The sequence below is a fragment of the Squalius cephalus genome (assembly GCF_949319135.1).
Source record: "Squalius cephalus genome assembly, chromosome: 19".
Taxonomy (NCBI): Eukaryota; Metazoa; Chordata; class Actinopteri; order Cypriniformes; family Leuciscidae; genus Squalius; species Squalius cephalus.
Window position 1 is genome coordinate 34684290 of NC_137140.1, and position 22786 is coordinate 34707075.

Here is a 22786-nt window from a genome sequence, read left to right on the forward strand (position 1 = left end):
TAATTAAATAAAGCATGTATTTGAGAATGGATCTGAAGCTGCACTACAATTAAAGTATATTTATCAGTTATACCAATAGTGTTTCCATGATTTTGTTGTGCATAATATTTCATTATTCACTAGTATTCGCAATTTTAAAGGCATAGACCTTTTCATACTTATACCTAAGTAAAGCTTTAAAAAAAAATAGTAATAATAATCCTCTGATACTGCATTTTCACAAGGAATTTGAACAAGGGCTTTTTTGAAGATCACCAGTTCTTCACAAAACTCTTTTGGAAGTGTATTTTAATGATTAACCCTTCCTCTGTCGTCTGTTTTTATTTATTTCATTATCTTTATTCATTCGTTATTCATATTGCTGCTTTTTGGACTTCTTGGAATTGTATAACGGTTTGGGGACTTTTATTTTGTATATGTTGTGATTCACTTCCGTTTGTGTTTCTTGTTTCCGCTGTCTTCTTCACGTTAATGTTACAATATTATTCTGCATTTTCCCTTGATCTTGACGGATTCAGCTGTCATTTCCAACACATTTCTGGCTGTCAGGATGATCCCGACCGAAGACGCGTCCGCTCGGAAGCGAGTGATCGAGGACAAACTCAAACAGGTCCGTTAAAACAGGAAGAATGAAGAATAACATGAGAATCCCGTGATCAGGGAGCGGACGTTATTAATGTCATTTGCGATAAACTAGAATGAAAACATGCACGATTGTCATAAAAATAACGTCACAAAGCATTTTAGAATGATGCCATTTTGATGGTGTGTGTATTCACCTGAGAGAACTATTTTACAGTACCTATGCCTAGATCTTGACATGTATGTTTTACTTATAATCTCAGGAACAAGAAACTCTGTCTTTTATTCGTGAAAGCCTGGAGAAGAGTGATCAGCTCACTAAAGGAATGGTGAGAGATGATCAGTTTATATATTGGTGAAAGTGTGTGTGTGTTTGTGTTGTGTACATGTTTGTCTATCCCGGTGGGGTCTTAAACCTGAATGCACACACACTCATGGGGACTCGTGTCACTGTGGGCCTAAATTGAGGTAAACAAGCTTATAAATCATACAGAATGAGTTTTTTTGAAATAGTAGAATGTAGAAAGGTGTGTGTGATGGGTAGGTTTAGGGGTTTAGGTTTTGTAAGGGAGAGAATATACCGTTTGTACAATATAAAAACCATTACGTCTATGGAGAGTCCCCACAAAGATAGTGTGTGAGAGAGAGAGAGAGAGAGAGTGAGTGTGTGTGTGTGTGTGTGTGTGGGTGTGTGTGTGTGTGTGTGTGTGTGTGTGTGTGTGTGTGTGTGTGTGTGTGTGTGTGTGTCATGCCATCCTGTTTTTTAAGATATAAGATGATCAAACTGAATTAAGGATACTTGCTGTACACATCGTAGTAAATTTTAATGACTGAAGTGTGTTGTGATTGTTCGAGGTGTCCATCCTGTCGTCGTTCGAGAGCCGTCTGATGCAGCTGGAGAACTCCATAATCCCGGTTCACAAGCAGACGGAGAATCTGCAGCGACTGCAGGAGAACGTGGACAAAACTCTCTCCTGCATGGATCACGTCATCAGCTACTATCATGTGGCCAAAGACACCGACAAGATCATCCGGGAAGGGTGAGTGTGACTGAGTGGTGCTAGAAAATACATTGGTTCGACTTTTACATATTGATTTATGGATCAAGAATATATATACTGTATTATATAATACAACTTAATTGCACATATATATATATATACACAGTAGTCAACATTTGAAGTGGATCAAAATCTTTTATCAAAGTTCTACATGAATTTTGAACAATACCCGTTCTTGTCTTAGGACAACTTTGATGAACTTTTTTGATCCACTTCAAATGTTGGCTACTGTATATATATATATATTAGGGGTGGAACGGTACACAGAAGTCATGGTTCGGTTCATACATCACGGTTCGGTACTATGGAGGGAAAAGCAAAACAAAAATGCAGAAGGCTTGTGCGTGTCTCAGGCTGGACCACCAAAGGAAAATAAATTACTTAAGCCTTGTATTTTTTAAATAAGTTTTATTAATAAAGTAAAGGCATAGAACCAGTTTATTTGTAGTGCACTGACAATAGTTTTATATAATTAGTTTATTAATTAAATTAATAAAAAGACCTTGAGATATGTTTGGTAATTGTACCTGAATGAATTGAAAATTAATTTGCTTTAAAAAAAAAAAAAAAATTAACATTTCAGATTAATATATTTGTTTTCCTTAAAATTTTAATTAACAGTAACTTAAACACTTTGCAGTTTGAGTGATGTCCTGTATAAACAAAATGACGGAGTATGTTTTTATGTTTCCACTGTTCGATCGCGCCCGCGCCTCACACACACACACACACACGCACACAATTATAAGTAAACACTTTGCGACTTTAATCACGCGAGTTTTATTTATTTTTATACCGTGTATTCTCTGTGTAAATTTATGCACCGAACCGTGACGCCCGTACCGTTTTGGTTTATATATATATATATATTAAATATGTACTCATTTTGGTCATCGCTGCTCTTGCAGCCCCGCTGGTCGTCTGGACGAGTATCTGGCCTGCATTGCAAAGATCCAGAAAGCCGTGGAGTATTTCCAGGACAACAATCCCGACAGTCCTGAGCTCAACACAGTGGTACGTCCCTCATCCTCTCCCAATCCTCTCGCTCTCCTTCAGTTTGAATAAAGCGTTCACCGAAGCGGTGTGGTGTTGCAGAAAGCTCGTTTCGAGAAGGGAAAGGAGCTTCTGGAGGCGGAGTTTCGCAGCCTGTTGACGCGCTACAGTAAACCAGTGCCGCCCGTCCTCATCCTGGACGCCATCGGAGGAGACGAGGACATGGAGGTGCAGGAGGACGTCACGCTGGAGCATCTCCCCGAAGCCGTTCTGCAGGACATCATCTGCATCTCTGCCTGGCTGGTGGAGTACGGGCGCAACCAAGGTGAACACACACGCCAGCGCTCTCATCTCAGGCCCGGGAGCTTTCCCTATCCCATCTGGGTTTTTTCCTCGGTTTAAAAAAAAATCCACCAATATCTGTAATCTCATGTTGTGTGTGTTTGTTTATCCGCAGACTTCATGAACGTGTATTTCCAGGTCCGATCCAGTCAGCTGGATCGGTCCATTAAGGGTTTGAAGGAGCATTTCCGTAAGAACAGCGCCAGCTCTGCCATCCACTCGCCCGCCGTACAGACCAAACGCAAGGAGACGCCCACCAAGAAGGCTCCGAAAAGACCAGGTCAGTGACCTTTAACCCTTGACTTCATCAGATCGGGTCTCTTTGGGTTCCTGGTGCATCAATCAGGTGTATCTGTCTTTCATGACATCACTTCCTGTCGAGAGTTCTCCTCTTTTCCTATTCCCAGTGTGTGTTCTTACTAACCTCTCCTCTCCTCTGCTCATTTCTCACTCATGTCTGATGATGTCAGTCTACATCCCAGGTAAAGTTGCAGCTGTATTGTGTGACGTGTCCATCGCTTGCTTCTGTTTGCAGTCAGAGCTTTACATTATATACACACACACACACACACACACACGAAACGAAAGGCCTGTTCACATGCAACGCAACCGTTTTTCACTTGTAAAATTTGCTGGCCAAATACTTCCAAAATTGTGACACACGTTTAGTTTGATGAAGAAAATGGTGAACCAAAAAAAAAAATTATACTTCCTTTCAAAAGTTTGGGGTCAGTAAGATTTTTAAAATGTTTTAAAAATACTGTACATAATTGATTTTTAATATTTTTTTAATTTAAATTATTAAATAGAGCATTTTCTGCTCACCAGGGCTACATTTATTTGATCAAAAATGCAGTAAAAATGTTAAAATATTATTACAATTAAAAATATCTGTTTTCTATGTGAATATATAGTTTTGATGCTCAAGAAACATTTATGATTATTATCAATGTTGAAAACAATGTTGCTGCTTCATATTTTTGTGGAAACTCGTACATTTTTCAGGATTCTTTGAATAGAAAGTTCAAAAGAACATAATTTATCTGAAATAGAAATCTTTCGTAATATTTTCAGTCTTTATGGTTATTATTGATGCATTTAATGCATCCTTGTCGAATAAAAGTATTGATTTAGTTAAAAATAATTCTTACTGACCCCAAACTTTTGGACAGTGGTGCGAGTAGGGTGACTTTTTATTTAAATTTTTTTCTAATCTGGTTTGATGGAGTCAAATGCAGTGTAATAGCTCGTTATGGCGAATATTTGCACTCAATGGGCCTCATTCATTAAATACAAGCAGAACATCTTTCTAAAATCTTTATGCAGCCATTTTTGTCTTTGCTGCTTTCAGTTCAGTATGTAAATTGTTTATGATACAATTCTTGCATAAATTGTCATGCAAATCAAGTGGAAATATATTTAAGAATGGTTTTATAAACCATTTAGACAGAAATCATTCTATTCATGTTTCTTAAAGGTGCAGTAAGCAATTTCTGAGAAACGCTGTAGTTCGCCAAAACAAACACGCCTCTACACAAAAGGACACACCCCTATCTTGATAGCCCCGCCCCCATGAGAAACAGGAACCTCCTCTAATAAGTGGACACGCCCCTTACAGCTTATTGGCTACAAGTGTGTCTTGATGCTCAGTCCGATCCTCTTTCAACTGCGTTTCTCAGAAATTGGTTACCGCACCTTTAAATGAGGCCCATTGTGAAAAGGTCTTCACACACACACACACACACACACACACAGTAGCGATAGATTGATATATCAGCCAGGCTGATTAATTTTCATCGTATTGTTATCAATCAGGTTAACTAGTACATTGCGCTGGTGTTTTTAGCAGCAGAGCAGGCGTTTTCCTTCCTGTCTGTTGAAACTGTGTTGTTCAGGGTGGTGTTACTGTATTTTCTCTGTGTGGAGGGCACATTGTGTTGGCTAACAGCACTGTATTGCATATGAAGCTTCTCAACAGTGAGAAAGTTTGTTCTGTGTTTTCCACTAACACACTCTGCATGCGCACGTGTCCGCCACACGGTGGCGCTGTGACCACTCGACCCTCACTAACAGAATGTCCTTGTCATGCTTGACACTTAACACAAACATCTACTGCACATTAACTGCTTATTAAAGGGGTTAATCACATTTTCCTTAATATTTAGTTCTTTGTATTATTTGTATGATTTACATATTCTAACACTAAATAGTTGATGCAAACTAATCTGCAACAACGGCTCTTTCAGAAATCTTCAGAGGCGGACAGAGTACACAGCTACATTACTTGAGTAAAAGTACAGATACCCCTTGCGAAATTTTACTCAAGTACAAGTCAGATGTCTACTTAAGTAAAAGTACTAAAGTACTTGTTTTTAAAAGTACTTGAGTATCAAGAGTACATTTTCTAAATATAGCATTACTACTGCCACAGAGCTTACATTGGTAAACACAGCAAACACTTGAAGCGAAAACTATCATTAACTTGTTCAGAAAATTGAAATAGTCTGGCGAGGTGGGCCACGGCTTGGCACATTCCCGGGATGCAATATTTTTTTTCCCAGGATGGTAGGGGAAGACTCATGAATATTCATTAGGGAAGTCATCCCTGATTGGTCTGATGACCTACCCCTAACCCCACCCCTAAACCTACCTGTCACTGGGGTTCTTATGACCTCCATAACCCCACCCCTAAACCTACCCGTCACTGGGGTTAAGACCAATCAGGGATGACTTCCCTAATGAATATTCATGAGTCTTCCCATACCATCCTGGGAAAAAAAATATCGCTCCCGGGATGGACCTGCTTCATCCATTGTTTCGTCCATGGTTTCGTCTCTTATCTAAATCTGACCATGGAGTTGACTTTGGCGGAAAGCTGAAGGTGATTGCTGATAGGCTGTCCCAATCAGTGGCGCCTGCACAATCCAATCACATTTGAGAGGGTTTCCGAGATGTTTCTTTTTTTTTTTTTTTTTTTTTAGAAGAAGTAACGGGTACTCACAGTTATGGATAGAAATGTAGTGGAGTAAAGAGTACAATATTTGCCTCTCAAATGTACTTGAGTAAAGTCATGAGTACTCCCCAAAAATGATACTCGAGTAAAGTACAGATCCCTCAAAATTGTACTTAAGTACTGTACTCAAGTAAATGTACTCCGTTACTGTCCGGCTCTGGAAATCTTCATGACTGATTCATATCAACACTCATATTTAGTGTTTAGCCTGTCATAATAGAGCTCATTTCTATACACAAGTCTTTAATAACAGCCTGTTTAATTCCAAAGGTTAGAAGAGGAGTGAAAATTCTCCTGAAAAATTAGAAAATGATAGGTAACGTTAACATCCTAATGAAAACTAATATGATATAAAATGATGATATGACCCCTTTAAGACTCATGCCTTGTTTTAGCCTCACTCTGACTCTCACATGTGTAAGTTTATGATGTTAATAGGTTTTAGGTTGTTGTGATGTTTGGCAGAGGCTGATGCTTTTGAGCAGCGCTAATATTAATGACTGTATTAACATCACTGTTCATGACACAATGCTGTAGTTTAATCGCTGTGATTGATTAACCGGTTGTATTTCCTCCTCAGTGTGTTTGACGTGTTCTTTCTGTTCTGCTGTAGACATTTGTGATAATATGTGATGTGATGTTTGTGTGCACTGCAAACGTACTTTAGCGTGTGTGTGTGTGTGGGTGGGTGTGTGTGCAAGGTCCAAATTTAACTTTTTGCCACTCCTGCTAATGACGAGTGAATTGAGAAAGTCTACCAGCTATAAATAAGTATTAAATATTTTAACACACCGTTAAACTTTTGCATTATTTTTATAAAAAATATTTCTTTTTCATTATGTCATAATATTTTTTCCCCTTATATTAATATAAGTAATTTGTGGTATCATTATCAGTATCATTATCGGTATCAAGTCTTTTTCATTACATCAGGATTTTTGTCTTATATTTTTATTTTTGTGCTTTAATGAGTATTTCGTTACATAGTTATTTTTGTCATAATCAATAATCAATCTTTCAAACGTAATCAATCTTTTTTTGTTACAATAAATATTACAATATTACACTTCATCAAAATAATAACAGTCTAATTGTTAATAGGTATAAAAGGGGCGGGGCTACACAAGGGGGAGGGGTGAGCAGTTGCTCATTAGCATTTAAAGAGACATGCACCGAAACGGGTCGCTGTGAACAGAGCTGTTTTTGAGGAGGTAAGAAGCGTGTTGTTTTACACAACCATTGAGTATTTTATCCAAAGTATGTTACAAACTTTACCAACTAAAGAATCATACCAACTTGTGGAAAATGGGCAGACAGTGAGTTTTCAGATATTTCCTTCTAGCAGTTTGACTGTGTAATAATGTTGCAGTTCAGTTACCAACAAACATTTATTTCTGCAACTCTCATTTGCCGCCTGTCAGAGGTTAACATTGGACCGTGTGTGTGTGTGTGTGTGTGTGTGTGTGTGATATCTGTGGTGTGCTTCAGTCTCGGAGGGGTCTGGATTCCTCTCAGTTGTTCTCTGGTGTCGGTGAACAGGGTTTCAGGAGCCCTTCCTCTTCCTCTTCCTCACGGTGTCTTCCTCTGTTCTCCTCCTGAAACACTGCTGCTATCCCCCCTTCTCTGTCTCTTTCTCTCTGTTTCGGTGTTGATGGGAGCAGGCACGATCCGTAAGGCTCAGAATCTGCTCAAACAGTACTCTCAGCATGGCCTGGATGGAAAAAAGGGCTCTAACCTCACTCCTCTGGAAGGTAAAGCACGCTGTCTTTCTGGTTTCCCTTCCGTCTCCATGGTTTCTCTCACTCTTGCTGTGTTTTTGAACTGTTGTTCCTGCGTTTCGGAAAACAACAGTCGGAGAAAACAGAAACTTATGGGTCACAGCGGTAAATCGGCCTTAGGATGAAGAGAGAGAGAGAGACAGAGAGAGAGACAGAGAGAGAGACAGAGAGAGAGACAGAGAGAGAGACAGAGAGAGAGACAGAGAGAGAGACAGAGAGAGAGACAGAGAGAGAGACAGAGAGAGAGAGAAGAGAGAAACACACACAGAGAGAGAGAGAGATAGAGAGACACACAGAGAGAGAGAGAGGGAGAGAGACACACACACACACAGAGAGAGAGAGACAATTTCCTGTACGCCACTGTTTGTCCGGATTCTTTTAATATTGATATCAGACTTTGTAATTTATATTTACAATCAGAAAAATGTTTATGTGGCACAAAAACAATGTGGATTTAAATAAAGGTGTCATTGTTAAACTTAAAAACATTCTAATTTACATAAACATAAGTGAGTTGAAAACATGGCAGCAGTTACTAAATATTTTGCCACATACATTACCACAATATTTTGCAGAACATGTAAAATATGCTGCATGAACTTGCATTATTGATGCACTTTTTTTCTTTAAAAAAAGTTGATCATGAACTGCCGCCATGTCTGATATCATTAGTGTTGCTGTTGTTAGCTAAAACTATTACAAATAGTTTATGTTAATTGAAATAAATCACAAATAGAATAAAATATAAATATTAGACAAAATTTAAATAAATAAAAGAAAATTAAACAAATTAGAAATGTTGTGTTGGCAGCTTACTGAAAAATAATTTATTTTCAAGTACTGAAATTACTAAAACTAAAACAGAAATATATAAATGAAAGCTACATACATATATATATTTTTTAAATTAAATAAAATGACTAAAACTTAAGCTAAAATTAAAATCTAATGTTTAACTAAGCAAATTCTAAAATTAAGTTTAATTATGAATTATTTAATTATTAATGTATTAGTTTATTGATTAATAAATACTATAATAGTATATTAAAAATACTAAAATAGCACTGCATCTCTTCGAAATCTGAATTTTTCCAATCTGTAAGTCCAACTTCAAATGTTCTGTTGCACTTTTCCAAGTAGGAAGTTTATTTTCCGAGTGGCGTCAGGAAGAGTGTGCTCAAGGTTTTCTCTCGAACTGGTGCGCCATCACTGTTTCCCATAAGTCTCTGTGCTTTGCTGGGTCCATCGGTGCACTTAGAAACCCCACTAACATCCTAAAACAAGTGGCCTTTGCTTTGTGGGACGGGTTGAGCTTGTTCAACGCTCCCTTTATGGCCTGGGGTGAGTGACCCCGTCATGTGACTATATCCTAACCAATCAGGTTTCGAACATGAGCTGCGTGGGGTTAAGCTCCTGTCTGACGACAAGCATGGGGCGGCCACAGGTGAGTCTGACCTCAAAGATTCAATACCACTTACTCTGATTAAAAATAGTTTTGTGTTCAAAACACGCAGCAGAAAAAATGACTGAAATGATGTGATTTTATTACAGTAGTCTCATGTGAACACTAAAACTATGTTCAAAATAATGTGTATTTTAACGTTTATCCAGGTGGGTGTTAGTGTTTCTGCAAACCGAGGGCCGAGTCTAGATTATTTTCGGTCATGTTCAACAGTATATCAAAGATTCTGTTGTAAGAGCTTCGGGTTTTAAAGCTCTGAACCTTTAAATATTTGTTAAAGCAGAGTCATTTAACACTGATATCGGCCCTTAACAATTCAAGACTTATGGTTACATTTTCAATTAGGTTTCAATGATTCGAATCGAATCTCACTGATATGCAATGTTTCAATATATATGATCAGTAATGATATGCATAATTGATATGCATCAAAGAGACTTGTAATTGAGTGATTAGATATGAGGAAACATTAGCGGGATTTATTTTTTAATCATCGTTTAGCACATGTTGTAAATATGGTTTCCTGCAGTATCACAACATGATTTCAGAAACCATATTCAGTGAAAGCATTGAAATCTACCTATTGAAATTATGGAAATTTACTCTTTATTTGCAGGTTTTTGGTCTCATATTGATACATTTTAATTAAAGCTCTAGTTGCACCAAACAGAAGTACAAATATAATTGCTCGTATCGGTTATCAGATATAAAGTCTGCTATTGTTCAAACTAATCAATAGTGCCGCCCTAAACTTTATTACATTTATGTCTATGCATCTGGCAGACGCTTTTATTCACAGTGACTTGCATTGCTTTTAACAAATACATTTGATCAGTTAATGCATTTCCCTGGGAATCGAACCCATGACCTGATCTACTGTTTGAGCTCATGCCATTGGTTGAGCCAGTATTTAATATTTCCTAGTTATTATTTTCATTATATCATCATTTCAAAATGAGTGTATTTGTAATTGTGTGTGTGTGTGTGTGTTTGTCTCAGGGAAGGATGACGTGTTGGACATTGAGATTGATTCGTACATCCACTGCATCAGCGCGTTTGTGAAGCTGGCTCAGAGCGAGTACGCTTTACTGACCGAGATCATTCCGGAACATCACCAGAAAAAGACCTTCGACTCGCTCATACAGGTCCGCTCAGATCACCACTGCTGTGTGTTTGTGTGGTTCCTGCATGTGTGTGTTTAAAGGGTTAGTTCACCCAAAAAATGAAAACTCTGTCAGTAATTACTCTCCCTCATGTTGTGCCAACCTCGTAAGACCTTCGTTCATCTTCGGAACACAAATTAAGATATTTTTGATGAAATCTCAGAGCTGTCTCACTCCTCCATAGGCTTCTCTGTAATTGAAACTTGCCGGCCCAGAAAGTTAGTAAAGACAATGTTTAAAATAGTCCAAGTGACTACAGTGGCTCAGCCTTAAAGCTACACTGTGTAACTTTTTAAGTTGATTCTTAGCAAAAAACACTTTGTTCTATCAAAAGTACATGTGCTCATTCATGTGTAATTACTTCCACCAACTAATAAAGTATTCTCGTAAGCGTAAAATCTGCCATTTATAATACATACGAGCGAGTCGCTCGAATGGCGGCAGCCATGTTGTGCCTCCATCTTGAAAATACATTTGCCAAAGAGGGACATACCTGGAAATTCAAGCTTCGCCTTTCGCGTTTTACACTCAGTGACACCGTGACGAATGCGAGGGGGAGATTACTCGCGACTGCCGGCAGGTTTGAAAGATTGCTGATGGAGGATCACGCCTATCTTCGAGGACATGTAGCAGAGTCGCCAAGGAAGCGAAAGAGAGAATTAAAACGTCAACGCGACAGGCAAATCAGCAAGACCAAAGTCAATACTGGAGTAACTTTTCCCAGATGGAAAGAGCTCATGAGGAGCAAAGATTTTAAAACGGACGCCGAGGTTACCTGCTTTCTTCTCGACAGGTAATTCAGCCTGTTGTAATTCATTTGTGTAAATTCAAAGTTTTATAGTTGCTTGTCTCACCATAGCATGGTTGTGCATAACGCCAGAACGACCTCTAGTATAACTTGCGTTACTTTTCCTCGCGTCAATGGTGAAAAAGTATTGTTTACCTTGTAACATAAATCTGTGCTGTGACAGGTCACAGGTGATGAATAGTTCTAACCTCATCACTTGAAGGAACACTCATGGACGAAGTCGAACCGGAAGCCATGTTAATCTTGGAATAATACGGCCACCGTAGGCCTGTCACGATAACAAATTTTGCTGGACGATAAATTGTCCAAGAAATTATTGCGATAAACGATAATATTGTCGTTCGAGACCATTTTCATCTAATATAATGATAATGGCATAATAATGCAGGTAGGCCTACACCTTTTTAACGACCTATAAACTTTTATTTCTTAAGAATATTAAACATTGAAAACGGAAAACATTTTAAATATCCACAAAAAATTAACAAAACAACCAAAAACTATAAAAGCAATGGACTCTCGGTGTCTGTTAACAAAAAAATTCACTTGAATAAATACCAAAAACAATAAATAAAATGGATGTAAACAAAATTGCACTTCAAAAAATATTAAACATTAGGCTCAGACATAAATAGTGATACATTCCATAACAGGCAAAACTGCCGGTTAGGACCTTTGTAAACAAATTAAAAAAAAAAACTCAACAGGCCATATCACACCATTTTGCACTGTCCTCCTGTTACTTTGTCGACTAAACAAACGCCCGAGTGATTGTGTAACTTACTGTCGGGAAGACGGAGACGCGCTTTATTGCGTTTGGCTTTGAAACCAATTCCATCTTTTTCTTTTTTTTTCTTCCTCCAACTCACAACTAGTGTCTTCTCTCTCTCCCGGCAGTCGCCACAAGCAATCCCGCCGGCGCTTTCCAATACAAAGACCATGTGACTGACAAGCGCCGCCTCCCCACACAAAGACCATGCAACTGACAAGAGGGTTCGCTAAGGAACCGAGAGTGGTCATCCAGTCTATTTGGTAGAGCGAGAGAGAGACGAGGAAAACAAACAAGCATGCAAATGGAATTATCGCGGCCGGAAAAATTATCGAGCTAATTTTTTTTTATCGCGCGATTAATTGATTTATTGACTATCGCGACAGGCCTAGCCACCGTAGGAGTTAAAACGCCCTCGGAATTGAAAGGAACAGAAACTAATATTCACTGGGTAGTCATATACAATTTCACCGCTAGATGGGGGAAAATATCTCACAGTGTAGCTTTAAGTTTTCTTAAGGCTCATCTTCTCAGTTCTCGCGCATGGATCGTGTCACTCTCGTGAACTCACTCAGGCCCACACGGAAGAAAATGAAGAGTTGAATAAAGTCGTTATTTTTGTTTTTTTTTGCACACAAAAAGTATTCTCGTCGCTTGATAAACTTAAGGTTGAGCCACTGTAGTCACTTGGACTATTTTAAATATTGTCTTTACTAACTCTCGTCTTCAACGAGCCCAAAAGGGCCCACGTCACTCCTCTGTTCATCTCTCTGCACTGGCTGCCTCTCGCCGCTCGCATCAAGTTCAAGGCATTGACGCTTGCTTACAGATCTATCACAGGCTCAGCTCCCTCCTACTTTCACTCACTCCTACGAGTCTACATCCCTACCAGAAGCCTACGATCGGTCAACATACGACGTCTCGTGGTTCCATCACAGAGAGCCACAAAATCACTTTCCAGAACATTCTCATTCACAGTGCCATGCTGGAGGAATGATCTCCTCACCCTCATCCGGAGCGCAGAATCCCTGACAACATTCAAAAGACATCTCTTCCGTGAGCACTTAACCTCATAAAAACAAACAAACAAAAAATTATTTCCTTTTCCTTTAAATCCTCGCTTATCGGGCTTATTCTACTCTGACCAATGCCTGAACTTCTTATTTTGAGCACTTCTTGCGTTGTTTTTTGCCTCTTCATGATAACTCGCTTAATTTAGTCCTAATTTGTAAGTCACTTTGGACAAAAGCGTCTGCTAAATGACTAAATGTAACTTTCTGGGCCGGCAGAATGAAATTACCCAGAAGCCTATGCTCTCAGCTCTCAGATTTCATCAAAAATATCTTAATTTGTGTTCTGAAGATGAACGAAAGTCTTGCGGGGTTGGAACAACATGAGGGAGAGTAATCACTGACAGAGTTTTCATTTTTGGGTGAACTAACCCTTTAACTTGATGCCGTTGCAGGAGGCGCTGGATAATTTGATGTTGGAAGGTGATAACATCGTGTCAGCGGCACGCAGAGCCATTATGAGACACGATTACTCCGCCGTGTTGACCATCTTCCCCATCCTGCGGCACCTCAAGCAGACCAAACCCGACTTTGACGCCACACTACAGGTAAGAGGGAGAAAGAGAGACATGCGTATGAAAAGAAATGTTGTTTTGTTGGCTGATGATGTCATATCCTGTGTTGTGGTGCAGGGAACGGCTGCCAGCACCAAGAACAAGCTCCCGGCTCTCATCACCTCCATGGAGACCATCGGCGCTAAAGCTCTCGAGGAGTTTGCTGACAGCATTAAGGTAAGCGTAATGATCAGAGCTCAGTCACTGAAAGGCTGGCCAGTGTCCGGACAGAATGTTTTAGTTTATTGTGGCAATAATCAACGGATAATATTATGTTTACTTGGAGAAAATAAGAGAATAAACCCTGGCCTGGAGTGGCCAGTCTTGCTTCGGGTCACGTGACCACCTCCTGTTTTGATGTATTCATTTATGTCATTGTATTATAATGAATATTATTTCATTCATTATTTCATTTTAAAGCTTTATTATTAGTATTATAAAATGTAATAAATAATTATATGTTTTATTAAAATTTATTTAAAATATTTATCATTTTATTTAATATAAAATTATTACATTATTTTTTAAATTATATATAAATATATATATATATATATATATATATATATATATATATATATATATATATATATATATATATATATATATTAGGGCTGTCAAACGATTAATCGCGATTAATCGCATCCAAAATAAAAGTTTTTGTTTACATAATATATGTGTGTATACGGTGTATAATTATTTTCTATATATAAATACACACACGCATGTATATATTTAAGAAATATTTGCATGTATATACTGTGTATATATATTTATATTATAAAAATGTATATTATATATAAATATTTTATATATAAATAACACATTTTTCTTAAATATATATGCATGTGTGTGTATTTATATATAGAAAATAATTATACTCCATACACACACATATGTTATGTAAAAACAAACTTTTATTTTGGATGCGATTAATCGCGATTAATCGTTTGACAGCCCTAATATATATATATATATATATATAGTTATTATTAGATGTAATTAATAGTTATGAATATTATTAATTATTTAAAAATATGAAGGTAATTTTAAAAAATCAATTATTTAAATATATATATACGTTTATACATTTATTTTATTTTAAGACTTCTATCATAATAGAAGTGATTAATAATTAATTAGAAATTCTATTAGTTATTAAAATATTACATTTTTTGTTAAACGTAATTAATAATTCTACATTGTATTAATAATTAGAAAATATTTATTGTTTAATTTTAATTATAATGTATATATATTACACTATTAATTATAATTATTTTTAATTGATTATAATTTGTGATTAAAAGTGATTATTATGTTCTGATCATGTGATGTTCTCTTCTCCAACAGAACGATCCAGATAAGGAGTACAACATGCCGAAAGACGGGACCGTACATGAGCTCACGAGCAATGTAAGATCTCCTCATCCTCCGTTCTGTACAGTAAAACACTGCTAACACAGCGGTGGTGTTATAAAAGCAGACGAAGATGCTCTTTCTCTCTCCTTGTTTCTCCTCAGGCCATCCTGTTCCTGCAGCAACTGCTGGATTTCCAGGAAACCGCAGGAGCGATGTTGGCCTCTCAGGGTAAAGCAGAAACACTGACGTACACATACAAAAACAGACATATTAGATCCAGTAGATATTCCTGGATTATAAATCTGCCGTTCTTCAATGAGCTGAAGATGTGAGCTCTATATTGGACAGCTGACATGTCTGTTTTTATCACATTAATGTTCATAACACACAGTCCTCCTGTCTCCTTGTTTGTCATCTTACCTGTGCTCTGCATTTCCTTTTCCTTTGGTTTTCCTGAACTCATTCATTCTGAGACCATATTTGGAAAGCAAATTCAAACATTTTCAGCTTCTCTGCCCATGTTTTTCCCTGAACCATCTTTCTCCGCCCTGCACTAATAATGATTTAGCCTCTAAATTGCAATATTATTATATTTATAATATTATTATATATTTTAGCTATCAGCTACTATTTATTAGAGTCGAATCTGCTAAACAGTCTTGCCTTATTAACAAATGGTCAGTGAAAATGGTCAGAAATTAAATATATGTCCTGATATGACCGCTCATGTTCACAGCAATGCATGCCACTCTGTAGCTCCTCCCACTGGATTTTCAGCTCCGCCCACTCACCTCTGCTTCTGTCACATGATCTCGCTCTCTCACCCTGTCTGTAGCTCCGCCCACTCACCTCTGCTTCTGTCACATGATCTCGCTCTCTCACACTGGCTGTTGCTCCTCCCACTGGTTTCTCAGCTCCGCCCACTCACCTCTGTTTCTGTCACATGATCTCGCTCTCTCACACTGTCTGTAGCTCCTCCCACTGGATTTTCAGCTCCGCCCACTCACCTCTGCTTCTGTCACATGATCTCGCTCTCTCACACTGGCTGTTGCTCCTCCCACTGGTTTCTCAGCTCCGCCCACTCACCTCTGCTTCTGTCACATGATCTTGCTCTCTCACCCTGTCTGTAGCTCCTCCCATTGGTTTCTCAGCTCCGCACACTCACCTTTGCTTCTGTCACATGATCTCTTTCTCACCCTGTCTGTAGCTCCTCCCACTGGTTTCTAAGCCCCTCCCACTCAACTCTGCTTCTGTCACATGATCTCGCTCTCTCACACTGGCTGTAGCTCCTCCCACTGGTTTCTAAGCTCCGCCCACTCACCTCTGCTTCTGTCACATGATCTCTCTCTCACCCTGGCTGGCCGTCAGTGGTTAAGCTCTTCACTAACAGAACTATTTTAACTTCTTGCCCTTTGCCTCTTTCTCTTGTTCTCTCTCTCTCTCTCTCTCTCTGTTCTGCTTTGCTTCTGCCCTGTAGTTCTCGGGGACACTTACAATATTCCTTTAGACCCCCGAGGTAAGAGCCCGTGCAGATGAGTAGAGCTCGACTCCTCTGACTTACAGTCAACATGAAACCTGAACTCACTCGCTTTTACTTTCTCAATACATGTGGTGAATGATCCGCCACTGCGTGATATTCTAAAGCAGTGCTTATAAACATGTTTCACTCAGATCATGGAAGTATGATGGGTAAAAAAAAGTAGTATTTCATGTGAAACTGTAAATAATGTACGGCGGGACTTGATTTTGTCTATTGGGATTGCATAGAGGGGGTAAATATTATTGGTTAATGTTATTTTGCCCTCACCATGTGGCATTAATTAAATTAACAGAGATTTTGATTAAACACCAGAAACGTCAGAATCATTCACAATATGACCAGAAACATTTATTATGAATGTAAACGAGGCTGATTTGATTTCATGTTGACTTCAAACCCATAACTGTCTTTCTGAATCGCTTACTGTACTTGCTTTGTTAGACGTGCAGATGTTTCTGAAAGAGTTACAGGCGTTATTTACAGTGTTTATGTCGGTTTCCGGGAACTTTGGTTTATGGAAAGTTTCATCTGATGGTATTTGCTCTGAGGATCTTCATATTATCCCCTGCAGCCGGCAGGATATGAAACAGTAACCTCTCGAAGTTATTAATTATAGCATTGTACATGAGCTGTGATTTAATCTGGGGCGAATCCAGTTCAGCTGATCTGAGACCAGTTTCTCTTCTCAGAGAGTTAAATGTAATGTATGTTTTATATGTAAGGTAGGATTAACTTCAATCTGAGCATCTAGTTTATGAGTTATTAAGATTCAGAGGTCGACAGAAGGAAGTGATGATTTTCTGAATGTTGAACAAATGAACGGCTGTTGAAATGTGTCTCTTGTTGTTTCCAGAGAGCAGCTCATCCGCCAGCAGCTACAGTTCAGAGTTCAGCCGGAGACTACTGAGCACGTATATCTGTAAGACACACACACACACACACACTCACTCACTCTCACTCTCACACACACACACACACTCTCACTCTCACTCTCACTCTCACACACACACACACACACACACTCACTCTCACTCTCACACACACACACACACTCTCACTCTCACTCTCACACACACACACACACACACACTCACACACACTCTCTCACACACACACACACACACACACACACTCACTCACACTCAAACACACACAGACACACTCACACACTCTCTCACACACAAACACACACACACAAACACACACACACACACACACTCACTCACACTCAAATGCACACACTCACACTCAAACACACACACACACACACTCACTCACTCTCACACACACACACACACACACACACACACTCACTCACTCTCTCACACACACACACACACTCACTCACACTCAAACGCACACACTCACACTCAAACACACACAGACACACTCACACACTCTCTCACACACAAACACACACACACACTCACTCACACTCAAATGCACACACTCACACTCACACACACACACACACACACACACACACACACTCACTCACTCACTCACTCACTCACTCACACACACACACACACACACACACACACACACACACACACACACACACACACACTCAGTCACACTCAAACGCACGCATGCACGCACAAACACACACACACACACACACACTCACACTCAAATGCACACACTCACACTCACTCACTCACTCACTCACTCACACACACACACACACACACACACACACACTCACTCACACTCAAACGCACGCATGCACGCACGCTCACAAACTTTTTTTTACATTTTCAAACAAACTCATTCTGTATGATTTATAAGCTTGTTTCCTCTTGGGGACCTCAATTTAGGTCACACACATAAGTACACACACCACACTATCACGCACACACACACCACACTCACATACTCAAACAAGCCACACGCTCTCTCACACACACTCACTCACACATGCGCACACACACCACACTCACATACTCAAACACACCACACACTCTCTCACTCTCTCTCACACACACACACACACACACACACACACACACACACACACATACATTCCCTCACACAAATAACTGATGTTTTAAAAGGTCATATCATGTATTTTCAGATAAGCTTTTCCCTCAGGTCATCCTAGAATGTAATACCAGTAAAGGGTTTTTTGTTGATCTTTTAGTTTTTCTTGAACAGTTTCCACAGTCTGATCTCTCCGAGTTTCAGACGTTCAGAATTCTCAGCCTGTTTTCATTCAGTGCTCTTCTTTCTTCTTTCTTTTCTCTCTCTCTTTTTTTTTTTGAAGAGGAGTCCTGAAATTTACAGGATGTTTTCATAATCATCAAACTCTTTTATATCAAACGATCATGTGAAATTTGATTCTAAATTATAGAGTTTTCATTAATTTAAATAAATATAAAATAAATATTAGATGATAACCTATAACTTAGACAACATTAAATGAAAAATCGAAATGTTCCCTTGGACTTACTAAAACTGAAGTAAAAATATATTAAAGCTAGATCAAAATATTAAATTACTTTAAATTGAGTACAATTGAAATTGAACTTATATTAAATAAATGTTAATTCAATATAAATTTAATTTTAAATATTAATAAATCCTATAATAGTATATAAAAGATAGTAAAATAACACTGTTTGTGTTTGGAATAAATGATATTAGATAACTGTGTGTTTTTGTGTTTCTCTGTAGATAAAGTCCTCGGTAACCTGCAGCTGAATCTGTCAAACAAAGCTAAAGTGTATGAAGATCCGGCGCTGCGAGCCGTCTTCCTTCACAACAACTACAACTACATCCTGAAATCCCTGGAGAAGTGAGTATACAGACTGATTCAGGACCGTTGAACAGGTTCAGTTCACTGACCAATCAGACACTGGAACACACTCACTACTAGCCAATCAGGCGACAGTTAAAAGGACGTTTTCTTCCTCATTTAAAGGGGTGGTTGATTATGATTTGACTTCTCTAACTTTAGTTAGTGTGTAATGTTGCTGTTTGAGCATAAACAACATCTGCAAAGTTACAACGCTCAAAGTTCAAAGCAAAGGGAGATATTTGCTTTTACAGAAATCGCTTTTTAAGGCCTACAACAAACGGCTGGTAGAGACTACACGAGCTTCCTCCCGAGTTAGTGACATCACTAACCCTAGAATTTACATAAACCCCGCCCCCGGAACATGATTTATAGATTATCAAGACAGAATATGCTAATCAATGACTAGAAGATAACTACACATCAGCTTCATAAATTCATCAACTAACCATTCAGAAATATTGTCACTTCTTCTTGAGTCTCTCCATCTTTGTCTGACTCATTTGAACATAAAAGGCTAAAAGTTTTTGAAATTTTCTGTGCATGTGTGTGAGGTAATCGAAGCTGCTAACACACACGCACACACACAAGCTCTTGAAGCTCCGCCCCCTGTTCCGGGAGCAGCAGCTCATTTGCATTTAAAGGGACAGACACAAAAACGCTGCGTTTTTGCTCACCTTCAAAAACGGACAATTTTAACATCCAATATAAAAATATGTGTGGGGTATTTTGAGCTGAAACTTCACACACACACTCTGGGGACATCAGAGACTTATTTTACATCTTGTGAAAAGGGCATTATACCACCCCTTTAATATTTAGTTGTTCCTACGATAAGTCACATTACTGAAGTAGAATGTTAAGTGAATGGTGTTCTGCGCTGCGCAGGTCTGAGTTGATTCAGCTGGTCGCTGTGACGCATAAGAAGGTGGAGAGTTCATACAGAGAACTGATCGAGCAGGAGATCCAGAACTATCAGCGCAGGTAAAACATCTCAGTCCACAAGCCAGAAAATGTCCGGTCACATTTCAATGAATGACCTTCTGACCTTCACTCTCCTACAGCTGGCTGAAGGTCACAGAGCATCTGACCGAGCGAAACATCCCAGCGTTCCAGCCTGGAACCAAAGTGAGAAGATCTCACACACACACACACACACACACCTATTCTGCTTTTTTCCGTGTTCATCTTTCTTGAGTGTGTAATGTTGGTGTTTGAGCATGAGAAAGGTTTCGGGAGTTCTTCTCTATATCAGTGTCAGTGTTTCTGAACTCCTGAAATGCCTCCATTGTAGTCTTGAGTTTCTTCCGGGAACACGTCACAATATTCCTCATTATAATAATTAATACGCAGAATAAAGGGGCGGGGCCTGGTTGAGTTACTTAGTAGTGTGTTAAACTGGCGGTTATGGTAAGGGGCGGGACATTTCCCAAACACACTCGAAGCACTCGACCTATCACAACACACTGCTCCAGCCGACCAATCAGAGCACAGTGTGCTTTTCAGAAGGAGGGGCTTCATAGAGACAGGAAGTAAACAGAGCGTTACTGACAGACTGGAAAGAGAGGAGCCGCAACAATGGAGAATATGAGGAGAATAATCAACATTCAAGCAGGAAAACCTGTTCTAGTAGAGCCAAAAACACAATCAAGACTAAATAAAATGGCATAATATGGCCTCTGTAATGCTTTATTATATGCAGTTTGGAACTTCTGCACAGTTTATGTTTTGAGCTTCTGTTAAAAGTGTTTTTATTTGGTTTGTCATTGAATGATCTCAGTTTAACCTTCACTGATGTTTTTGCATGAGCAGCTGAAAGACAAGGAGCGACAGATCATCAAGGACAAGTTCAAGGTGAGAGAGATTCATGCATCTTCTTTAGTCCTACTGTATCATATCTGATGCATTCATTTCTAAGGCCTCTGAATGATTAAACCTTTGCTGATAAACCTGTCGCACACAATCTACTCACAGTCCTTCTGTCTCTGATTAATAGTTTAGACTGTTAAAAGTCACTGCTTCATGTGACTTTTTGCCAAATCTGCACTGATATTAATAAAGTAAACATGAGAATAAGCATTGATATTATGAGTAATATTTCAAGATGAACACTTACTGGACTGTAACAGCTTTACTGGATTATCCAAATATCATTTTATAGTAAAATCATAAGTATCAATTAAATATGATCATCAGGCTTTTGAGGAAGGTTTATTAGTTCATCTCTCAGTCATCATTGTATTGCATTGAATCATGTTTTAAAACTACAGAGCTTTGATCATAAAATCAAGCATTTAAATATCATCTTACTAAGTTACTTACTAATATTAATATCAACATCTCCACCAAATTGCATATTTTTGCTCTGTTTGAGTCTCTGATTAAAACTGACGTGTTTTTTCATCCATATTCAGACTATATGAGCCATAAAAGCCTGATGCATCAAATATGATACTCATCAAAAACACACATGCAGTCTTTTATATTTTGCCTGAAGTAAATAAAACTATGATTGTTTGATATGTCAGTGTTTCCAGGGATGAAGGGTCTGTCTTGTGTTGTGTGTGTTTGCAGGGTTTTAACGAGGGTCTGGAGGAGCTGTGTAAGATCCAGAAGGGCTGGGCGGTTCCTGATAAAGAACAGCGTGACGCCATCAGACAGGCTCAGAAGAGAGTGGTTTCAGACGCTTATAAAGCCTTCCTTCAGCGGTGTGTGTGTGTGATGCATCAGCTCATATCTCATGTGTCATATACAGATGTATTCGGCACGTGTTTGTTCATATGCTAATCTTTGTTTTTACAGATGTGCAAACATTTCATTCACCAAAAATCCAGAGAAATATCACCGATACGCGCCGGAGCAGGTGGAAGAAATGATTGACAAGCTCTTTGACACTTCGGCCTAGGCCACGCCCACTCCTTCACCATAGCAACGGAGTCTCTGGTTTCCACTGGAGACGAACATGCACTTTCCCCTCTGCTTCATCACACACTACTCAACTGCAACGTCACTGTTCGTTTGTGCTTGTTTTTTTTTTTTTGTATAAATGTATTTATGTAAATGTTTTTGGGGGATTTAACTGCAATAAATAAATAGAATTCACTCCTGAAACCTCTGCTTCAGGTTTCTTCAGTTCATTATCTTGCGTTGTTTTCAAGTGCTGCATGTATGAAATATGAATTTGTTTAAAAATGTTTTTTTTATTTTTTTTTTATTATTATTATATTTTTTATAAATATATACAGTGCAATGCATAAGTTAATACACCCATGCTAAAGTTGACTGAAAAGAGGAATAAAAAATCATATTTTGGAAATTGAACTTAATGCCTTAATTTAAAAAATTAGGAAAAATCCAACCTTTTAGGACACCAATTTTCTTTGTGAATGAATAATGTATCGTAAATAAATAAATGTTCTTCCTTAAAATACATGGTGCATAAGTGTGTACACCCCTATGTTAAATTCCCATAGAGGCAGGCAGATTTTTATT

The 22786-nt window shown here is 38.5% G+C and overlaps 1 protein-coding gene across 11 annotated transcripts; it reads left to right on the plus strand.

Moving 5' to 3' along the window:
• The first annotated feature begins 412 nt into the window (after positions 1-412).
• On the plus strand, positions 413-22405 carry exoc7 (exocyst complex component 7). 11 transcript variants are annotated; one of them, XM_079851182.1, is made up of 22 exons: positions 413-610; positions 846-911; positions 1438-1622; positions 2552-2657; positions 2739-2961; positions 3094-3258; positions 3449-3460; positions 7653-7742; positions 9151-9213; positions 10231-10376; positions 13437-13589; positions 13674-13772; positions 14949-15011; positions 15119-15185; positions 16435-16473; positions 17351-17416; positions 19174-19294; positions 20183-20278; positions 20359-20422; positions 21107-21148; positions 21869-22002; positions 22097-22405. In XM_079851182.1, exons 1-22 carry the CDS (start codon positions 551-553, stop codon positions 22197-22199), a joined length of 2163 nt encoding a protein of 720 aa, XP_079707308.1. In that variant the 5' UTR covers positions 413-550; the 3' UTR covers positions 22200-22405. The 11 variants fall into 11 exon arrangements, with proteins under 11 accessions (XP_079707308.1, XP_079707312.1, XP_079707313.1 ...); XM_079851186.1 differs by lacking the exon at positions 16435-16473; XM_079851187.1 differs by lacking the exon at positions 9151-9213.
• The last annotated feature ends 381 nt before the right edge of the window (positions 22406-22786 follow it).